Genomic DNA, 10,574 nt, shown 5'->3' on the forward strand with positions numbered 1-10,574 from the left:
CCGCGCCCGCCCTTTCTCTGGCTCGGGTGGTTTCCTCACTTGCACTCAATAATCAGTCTTTTGCTTAAGAGTCAAGAGGGACCCTGTACAGTCTTTGGAGCTCTTTCCCTTTCTCCTTTTTTTTGTCCTGTGAATTCTAGCTGCCTTTCCCTTCCTAGACTCCCTATTCTATTACCTCAAATCAGAGAAACCTCCGGCTTTGCCTCCGTCTTCCTTGCTGTGCTACAGACTGGAAATTCTCACCAGGCAATAAGAAGGGTCAAATATAGGTCTCCTCTATTTTATTCCCTTCTCTCAGAGATCATTATACTGCATTAACATATTAAATGTCTAAAATCACAGTTCCATATATCTTGTCAGGATTTCTGGTTGTTTCAGGTGGGAAGGTAAGTTCAGTCTGTTACTCTACCTCGGCCAGAATTGGAAATATGTCTTTATCATTTATAATTGCATATCTCACATTTGTTTTATTTCCTTAAGTTACTCTTTCATCAACTCTTTTTTCATCTTTATCCTGTTTTAGACTTATAGAATCTATTCCTGCAAAGATCTTTATGGATATTCTAAATGTTCTTATCTTAAAGTTTTAAAAATAAATTGTGTTGTATTTCTTCCTCTTTTTAAAAAATATATTTTTACTAGAGGCCCAGTGCACGAAATTCATGCATGGGTTGGGTCCCTAGGCCTGGCCGGAGATCTGGGCCAATCAAGTTCCCTGCCTCTCCAACCCTCCCTCCTTCCCTTGCTGCCTGTGTCCACTGCCACCCACCCAACTCCCGGTCGTTCTGTTGTAAGGTCGCTTAGGCTTTTATATATATAGATTGATTTCAGAGAGGAAGAGAGGGAGAGAGCGATTGAAACATCAATGATGAGAGAGAACCATTGATCAGCTGCAGTGTGGGGACTGAGCCCACAACCCAGGCATGTGCCCTTGACCAGAATCGAACCTGGGACCCCTAAGTTGCAGGCCAACCAGCAAGGGCTGTGCTGTATTTCTTGGAGTATGACTTAGTTGATTACTGTGATTGCTGACACTCATGCTTAGTGGTTTGTAATCATAGACTCTTTTATCCTCAGTGCCGATGATTTTCCCATGAGAAGTCTGCATGCCATTGTTGAAGACACGTATATGTGGGTTCTTTTTTTTTCCTGCTTTTAAAGCAAAACTATTTCTACAATTGCTATGCATGGTGTTCAGGGACTTGTAGTTTGTGAACTAGGATCCTGAAAGTATACTTTTTAAAGGCTTGGGATTCCTTCATTGATGCATTTTTCCCATCTATATATATCCTCATTTTTTCTACATTCAGAGGTTTTTGTTGCTGTTTTTTTGTTTGTCTGTTTTTTGAATCTTGAGACAAACTTTTTATTTCTTCCCTCCTATGCGCACTTAAAATTTTTTTTTTAATTTGTTGGGGTGACATTGGTTAATAACAGTATATAGGTTTCAAATGTATAATTCTATGGTCAGAATTTTTATTATCCCTATTTCATGGGTGGTATGGTCCTCCTGGCTCCCAGGTTTAATTAAGGTGCTCACTCACAGTTTTATGACATGCAAAGATCTTGGACTTGATTTCTTTCTAAGGAATTAAATCTCTAGACCCAAAGGTGTATCACTGGCTTAGACATCCCTGGAGTCATTCAGTTTTAGCTCCTGTTTATCCTTTGAACTCCATTTTTTATTTTTACTAGCATCAGGAGAAGTCTTTTCTTGTTTTTAATCTCAGCTATGTATTAAATTTTTATGTTTTTTTCAGCACTCCTCTGTGTGAGGAATGGAAAAGACAAATATCTTGCCTGCCTACTCTGCAGCAATGCCTAGAAGTCAGTAGGGGTTTACATTTACCAAGTGTAGTATTTCTTTATCAATAAATACAAAGTTAAAAAGTGAGGTATGAAGGTAAGAATCAGGCATTCAGAATTAAACCTATATTTTGTATTTAGAAGTGACAAGCAATAAGCAAGGCAAATCTGTGCCCTCTTAATACTCTTCTCACTGTGGGCTTGGACATTTGCATTATTTCTGGATGAGGTATATGGCTAAATAAGGTTATTTATTGGCATCTTTCTTCAGTGACCTTGGACATTATTTTCTTAATTGATAACCAGTCTTGTAAAGAGATAATAATGCTTATAAAATGGCCTCTTATTCATGCAGTAGGCAAGCTTTCCTAGGAGTAACTTGAGACATTATTTTCTATTTCTTTCACTTTCCAGATCAGAAGGCAGTGTTCACACATATAGCACCGGGTAAGTAAATTAGAAAGTTTCTTAATATACATTTTAAAAATTAAAAATAATGATTCACAATTCAGTTCTACATTTTGTTTGAACTCCTGCAGTTGGTGAAGTAATGCCTTGAAACCAGGTTACTAATGTATAAGATTTTACTTTCTGGTAAAAGTCTTTTATTCATTTGGAAGTCTACTTTGAAGAAACAAGAAATAAAATAGCTTACTTTAATAAGAAATAGGATATGTATAATTAATAAAAAAGGATGTGTAGTCGTACCTTGGAAATATTGCAGGTTTGGTTTTGATCATTGCAATAAAGTGAATATTGTAATAATGTGAATTTTTTGGTTTCCTTGAGCCCTTAAAAGTTACATTTACATTATATTATAACCTATTAAGTGTGCTACAGCACTATGTTGTAAAAACCAACGTACGTAATTTAAAATCCTTTCTTGCTAAAAATTGCTAACCATCATCTGAGCCTTCAGTGAGTCATGACCTTTTTGCTGGTAGAGGGTCTTGTTTCATTCATTGTTGATGGCTGCTGACTGCTCAGGGGGGTGGTTGCTGAAGGTGGGGGTGGCTGTGGCAATTCCTTAAAATGAGACAACAATGAAGTTTGACTCATCAGTTGACTCTTTTTTTCCCCACAAATGATTTCTCTGTAACATGTGAGGCTGTTTGATAGCATTTTCCCACAGTCCTTTCAAACCCCACCACTACTTTATCAATTTAGTTTGTGTTATAATCTAAATCTGTTGTTGTCACTTCAACAATCTTTACAGCATCTTCATTAGAAGTAGGTTCTCTCTCAAGAAACCACTTTCTTTGCTCAGCCATAAGAAGCAGCTTCTCATCTGCTCAAGTTGTATCATGAGATGGTAGCAGTTCAGTCGTATCTTCAGGCCCCACTCCTAATTCTAGTTCTCCTGCCATTCCCACCACACCTGCAGGTGCTTCCTCCGCTGAAGTCATCCTTTGCAGAAGGTTTTCAATTTCCTTTGCACAGATCTATCAGAGGAATCACTGTCTATGGCAGCTATAGCCTTACAAAAATCGATTTCTTAAATAATAAGACTTGAATGTTGAAATTGCTGCTTGATCTGTGAGCTGCAGAAAGGATGTAGGGTTAGCAGGCATAAAACCAACACTAATCTTGTTGTCAGGGTTCTTTATCAGCATTCTTAGGTAACCAGATACATCATCAAAAGCAGTAATATTTTGAAGAACATCTGTTTTTTTTTTTCTTGAGCAGTAAGTTTCAACACTGGGCTTAAAATATTTATTAAACCATGTTATAAACAGATGTGGTGTCATCTAAACCTTACTGTTACATTTATACAGTGAAGGCTAAGTAGATTTAACATGATTCTTAAAAGCCCTAGGTTTTTTTGCATTGGTAAGTGAGCATCGGCTTCAATTTAAGTCACCAGCTGCCTTAGTCCCTAACAAGAGAGTAAGCCTATTTTTGAAGCTTTGAAACTAGGCAATGACTTACCCTCTCTAACTATGAAAGTCTTAGATGACATCTTTTAATATAAGGCTGTTTTATTTATCCTGAATTATATTGTTTAGTGTGCGGTAGCCACCTTCATCAATTATCTTAGCTAGATCTTCTGGATAACTTGCTACAGTATCTACGTCAGCACTTGCTGCTTCAACTTGCACTTTTATGCTATAGAGATTGCTTCATTCCTTAAACCTCACAAACCTACCTCTGTTAGCTTCAAACTTCTTGTTTAAAGGATTATGTTCCTTTATTGATCTGTATGGAAATCCTAAGCATTCTTTTGTTGAAGTTTTTCTGTTACCTGTAATTCTTGTTGTATGGATTCTTTAGTTTGCTCTGGCTGTGGACATTACCTTTTAGTGGTTTTTTTTTTCATTGATTGTAACGCCATCTTAAGCAGCCAGGATTTTTTCATGAGAATTCTTCATATCCTTTTTGTAGACTCTTCCCTGTGGAGATTATCTCATGTTTTATCTTCTTAAGCCATACATTTTTACAGCATTTGTTAGACCTGCAGGTAGAGAATTCAGTGGAAGCATGAATTGGTATCCAGAACCTATACTTGTTAAAGACTTAAGGTTCCTGATTCTCTATGTGATATTTTTGTTCATATTCTTAAACCACTTTTTTTAAAAGCAATTAGGGCGCTTGTGTCTCTAGGTGATCCTTTTCCATCTACACTTCTAAAGAAACTTCCTTGCCACATCCTAAAGACTAATGGAAGCTTTTACCATCCTTGTTTCATGGATGGAATGGCCTTTCATGGCTTCCAAATTTGGAGAAGGTTAGTTGCAGCTTTCCAGGAGGTCTCCACTCATAACCTAATGTGTACAAAGGATTGATGGAACTCTGGAGTCATCCTGCTTTCATTCTTACTTACCTTTTGTTCTTTCAAACTATATTAGAAATGTCCCTTTCTTTTTAAAATTTTGGTTGGTATTTTGTGATATTTTTTTCAACATATCTCTATGTGTGGGGTTGGAGGGGTACATAACCCTTCAGCCCAGGCTGCCTGATTGTCTAGAAGTCAGTGAGGGTTTTAAATCATGACCTGTAATAATTTGTTCATCAGTAGATAAAACATTAGGTTGGATCCTGGAGGTTAGAATGAGGCATTCAAGATCAAGCATATATTCTGTGCTGGGTAGTGATAAGGAGAGAAACAAATGTGTTTATTTCTTCCTTTTCCTAGTTTGGGATTTGAATTTGATATTCATTATTATCTTTTTTATATTGTATTATGAATTTATATATTTTATTAATTGAGAATGTTATTTATTTGCATACCCTAATTTAGTAATAATTTGAGTTTATTCATTAGTGGTGATTAGTGCTCTAAAAGAGTTAATTCAGGTTATAGAATGGCCTGACTTTCATTTTTTAACAAAGGCAGATTTTTAAAAGAATGAACTTAGAACCATTATTTTCACTCTCATTTAGATCCAGATCAGAAAGCAGCAGGCAAACAGATATTGCCAAGTAAGTAAATTAGGGATTATTTCTTAAAACAAGTATGTTGAAAAATAAGATGAATATATTGATAATCAATTAATTCCTAAGTATTAATTGAGCAGCAAAAATTGGTACAGTACTATACCAAAAAATAACCTATTTATATTTGTCAATCCAGTAGCTAGTGAGTATTTACCTAAATAAATGTCTTCATTCCTCCAGTTTGTTAATGTATATAGAGAGTTTACTCTTGGATGATTGGTAATGTTTGTGGAGCTAACTCATAATTGGGGAAGTTTACTTCTTTATTTGGAGATTCTTCAACTAGAAACTCAATGTGTACACTCATGCATAGCTGAGTGAATGCTTGCTTACCATGGTCACTTAAAAAATTTGCTGAAGAAAAACATCATAAAGGAACAATAATTCAATTTCTCCCGTTGCCTCTCAGTATTACAAAGTAGTTATAATTAGATCCCCCTCCATTACCCAAAAGGTGGATATCTCTATGTAATAATACAATAAGTGTTTAATTTCTTACATCTAACAATTTTGGGTTTGGGGTCCTTCAGCAGACATAAAATAGTTGAGAGTTTTCACTCCTCCCCCTCTGATTTGAAAATTCTTTATTTACTTGGCTAGCGGCTGTTTTATACCTTCTAGATTCCTCCAAAGCCCACTGCTATTCCAAGACACATCCAAATCCACAGAGTAAACTTTTTAGACTGCACATTGGTTGTATAATTCCTCTTATTCCAGAAGAGGTTTCCCTTCATAGACATGCCTGCTATTCCTGTCCTTTACTTCTCATTTATTACTATGATCTTATTCTCATGGTGATATTTTGCAGTCACGAGTTTCTATTAACAAACTAAAAAATAATTTCCATTATTATGTCCTCTCGGTGCTATGGAGCTATTATGGTGCTCAAACTCAGCAATAAGGTCTCAGTTAACCTTTTCCTTACCTTGGGCTTATGTCTTATCATACACTGCCATTTTAGAGGATAAAGGCCATGTTTAGTTTGGTCAGCATTGTGTAGCCAGCATGTAACTGAGTTCTTGGTTAATAGTAAGTGCTTAATAAATATAGTTGACCCTTAAAAAACACAGATTTGTACTGTGTGGGTCCACATGTATATGGATTTTTTCAGTAAACACATAGAATATTATAAATTTATTTTCTCTTCCTTACAATGTTTTCTTAATAATATTTTCTTTCCTCTAGCTTATTATTAGAATACAGTATATAACACATATAAGATACAAAATACTTGTTAATTAACTATTAATGTAATGAGGTTTCTGGTTAACAGTAGGCTATTAGTAGTAAGTTGTTGGGGATTAAAGTTATACCCAGATTTTTGACTGCACAGGGTCAGTCAAAACCCATGTTGTTCAAGGGTTAGTTGTACTTGTTGAATGAATGAATGATTACTTTTGTATCACTCAGTTATAGCACTTTATTTTTTTATATGAGGTCTTCACACGCATAGGCAGCCAAAACAAACAAACAAAAAAAAACCACCCACAAAGACAAATACACACACACACACACACACACACACACACACACACACACACCCGTATGTCTATAATGTTACAACTGCCTCCATTTCTTCTCTCATTATATCATCTCTCCTAGGAGCCTTATTCACCTACACAGAGTGAGAGATGATAGCATTACCCATAGGAAAATGTTCATTTCAATTGGAGTACAATTTGGAACATTAATTTACTGGTCTTTCTGGCTTAGTGTGCACAGGGAAACAGTTTTGGGATAATTATTTTTATTTAAATTTTAATAATGTCACTTGACACTGTTGCTGTGTTTTACTGTCATAGCATCCACTATAGTTTAAGGTTATTTATTTATTTTGGCTTAAGACAACAGAAATTTATCATTTCACAGTTCAGAAGGCTAAACGTCCAAAACCAAGTTGTCAGCAGGATTGGGTCCTTCTGGAGGCTCTGAGGAAAAACGTGCTCCATGCCTTTCTCTCAGCTTCCGGTGGTTGCCGGCAGTCCTTGGTGCTCCTGGCTTGCTGCTGCATCACTCCCGCTTTTGCTTTCGTCTTCACATGGCTGTCTTTCCTATGGATCTGTGTGTCTCTACAACTCTACACCTCCCTTTCCTGGTATAATGACCCTAATCATTAGCAGTTAGGGCCCACCCTAATGTAGTATAACCTTATCTTGAACTTGTTACAGCTGTAAATTCCCTATCTCCAAATAAAGTCACATTCACAAATACCTGGTGTTAGGACTTCAACCTAGCTTTTTTGGGGACAAAATTTAAAACACAACACATAAGCCTATAAATTCATAAAACATATAAAAACCCAATGTATAAATAAGTATAAAAGATAAATAGGAAATTTCAACATGCAAACTAAGCTTTTTTTTCTTTCACTTTTTGCCTTCTGCTCCCTTACCAAACACAAGGCATGCTTTTCTTCCCACTAAACTATTTCTGAAAATTTCTCCACAAAAACTCCTAACATATCTTCCAACTACTTACTCATTGTTATTTATTGCCAAATTTTAATTTTTTCATCATACAGTATTAGAACCTTCTCCTTTATAGATGATCAACATAGTTCTCAAATAGTTGCTATCTTGACCAAGGTCACCAAGATAGTTAATGAGAGAATCAGAAGTAGAATCTAGGTTTTTATTTTATTAAATTTATTGAGGTGACATTGGTTAATAAAATTATACAGTTTATCATCAGTATATCAACAAATAACAAGTGTTGGCAAAGATGTGGAGAAAAGGGAACCCTCAGGCACTGTTGGTGGGAGTGCAGACTGGTACAGCTACTGCAGAAAGCAGTATGGAGTTACCTCAAAAAATTAAAAAATGAACTGCCTATGACCCAGCAATTCCACTTCTGAGAATATATCTGAAGACACCCCAAACACTAATTCAAAAGAATATATACACCCCTATGTTTATTGAAGCATTATTTACAGTAACCAAGATTTGGAAGCAGACTAAGTATCCATCAGTAGGTGAGTGGGTATAAAAACTGTGGTACATTTACACAATGGAATACTATTCAGCTGTAACACAGAAGGAAATCTTACTCTTTTGACAGCATGGATGGACCTGGGGATTATTATGCTAAGTGAAATCAGCCAGTCAGAGAAAGACAAATACCATATGATTTAACTTATATGTGGAATCTAATGAAAAAAAACAACAACTAACAAAATAGAATCATATTCATAAGTACAGAGAACAGACTGATAGCCATCAGAGGGGAAGAGGATAGGGGGCTGAGCAAAAAAGGTAAAGGAATTAAGCAAAACAAACAAACAAAAAAACCCCAAAACACAACCATATAGACACAGACAACAGGATATTGATTATCAGAGTAAATGGGGGTTGGGAGAGGTCAAAGAGGGTAAAGGGGAGATAAATGGTGATGGAAGGATGCGAAGGATAAAACTATATTCTCACTGAAGTTTATAACTAATCTATATTATTTTCTCTGTCAATTAAACTCAGTCTGTCTTCAATTTATTCTTTTACTTCTTTATTCTTTTTGTTGGGGGTTCTGACATAAGAAGTCTGTGGATATAAAACTAGAAAAGAGGCCCAATAGTTTGATTTCAACACTCGATAATAATTTGTATAAAATATAAATTTGGCTGATATTTCTCTTTCATCAAAATTTTGAAAGGAAAGAAGAAACTTTCATAAAAATTGTAAGTTTGTCAGATTGTATTATTTCCTTATTTATTTAGCTCTGAATCACAGGAAAACACCCAAACCTAAAACATTAGGTGAGTACATTCAGAGATGTCTCAAAATAAATGTTTGAAATTACAATGAAATTCATAACCCACAACTAATTCCTAAGTTATTTATTGGGTAGATGAATTGGTAAAGTAATATATAAAAATAATCTATTAATCTTTACTAACCTTGAATGGGCATTTAAGTCACTTAGTCTTTTTTCTTTAGTTTCTTAAAATTCTTTTAAGTTATTTGGGAAGTTGTTCTTGAGGAGAGGATGGAATTAAACTATTGAATGTAATAAGATATAAGATATGTAAATTAGCCTGTAAAATGAATCAGGGCCACTTTATCCATTAGGCACTATAGTCACAATGCATAAGGCCTGTGAGTTTCCAAGTTCCAAAAACATTGTTTATAACCTGAAAAACAAAAATGATTGCTGCACGATATGAAAAAGTAAAATTAACATGTATCTAAATTTCTAAAAAATGCAAAGATTAACAGAATGTTAATTCATGAACATTTCATTGTATGTAGGAAAAAATGTTGGATTTTCTCATTCGCAAATACTTCTCATTAAATATGATTTTTCCTAAAAAATCTCAGAAAACTGTAGGGTAAGTTATAGCCAAGTAATATCACAAGCAAAATTACAAAAATTCTTTCTAAAATTCTTTTTTCTGCCATATGAATTTTTTACTTGCCAATACCCCAACTCTTTGTACGTTTTGCAGTGCAAGGGAATTTATTTGCTCTCAGTACTTTAAGCATGTGTGTCTTTGTTCTCTTCCACAGTAACTAGTGATTTCTTCAGAAGCCAATGGATAATACTGAATGTCTCACTGAGAAATAGAAATTCTACCTTCCCTCTCCTAGTCACAGCTGAAGGAAACAATAAACTAAGTGTGGACCAATTTTCCTGCCTGTCTGTTTTTCTCTCTTCCGTCATTTCAGGGCCCTTAACTGAAGATAGTCATCTCAACCAGGCATTCCCATCTACACCCAGCTACCGGAGCTCTTCTCCGCAACTCTCCCACCACCCACTGGGTTTACTGCCTGAGGCCCCAGATGCTGGGGATTGGCACCAACTGCTCTTATCCAGGAAGGGCTCTGGGTGGTGGGCTGTGTTCCTCCTCCTGGTCCTTCGCATTGGATTTGGCTGGCAGCAGGCAGATCTCAGTAAATCCAGATATTTGCCCATCTCACCCGTCTCACACCCCAAACCAGGCTTCTGAGAGAGTCTATGTTCACTTTGGAGGCTGTACTTTAACAACCGGGCCTCTTGCTTTACCCACCACCTTTCTCTCTGCTAGGTGACCCACAGGGTAAATTGGTTCATTTGCCTGTGTGCCATAAAGCCCAGTGAAACACAAACAAGGGTTCGCAACAAAGAAAATAAAGGTTTATTTAAGGAACGACGCCTAGCCCAGAGACCAGCCTAAGACCTGGCTCCCCAGTGGTCTCTAGAAGAAGGTTTTATAGGGAAAAAAAATCAGTCATGGTGACTAAGGGAGTTGGGGTTGTGAGCTCTACTGATTGTTGGGGCAGGTTAGGGATAGTTCATAATTGCATCTGGTCCTGATGTCAGCCATGGCATCGTTCTGTCTGGTTTCATGAGGGTATGGTCAG

General features: G+C 36.2%; 1 protein-coding gene across 1 annotated transcript in view; it reads left to right on the forward strand.

Moving 5' to 3' along the window:
* ADAM32 (ADAM metallopeptidase domain 32) overlaps positions 1-10,180 on the forward strand; it is a 111,680-nt gene extending 101,500 nt beyond the window's left edge. Inside the window, exons 20-23 of the mRNA XM_014536884.1 lie at positions 2,221-2,253; positions 5,188-5,226; positions 8,951-8,989; positions 9,741-10,180. Of these exons, the coding sequence (XP_014392370.1) occupies positions 2,221-2,253; positions 5,188-5,226; positions 8,951-8,989; positions 9,741-10,180 (551 nt within the window). The remainder of the gene's footprint in view (positions 1-2,220; positions 2,254-5,187; positions 5,227-8,950; positions 8,990-9,740) is intronic.
* The last annotated feature ends 394 nt before the right edge of the window (positions 10,181-10,574 follow it).

Source organism: Myotis brandtii, unplaced genomic scaffold, assembly GCF_000412655.1.
Source record: "Myotis brandtii unplaced genomic scaffold, ASM41265v1 scaffold103, whole genome shotgun sequence".
Taxonomy (NCBI): domain Eukaryota; kingdom Metazoa; phylum Chordata; class Mammalia; order Chiroptera; family Vespertilionidae; genus Myotis; species Myotis brandtii.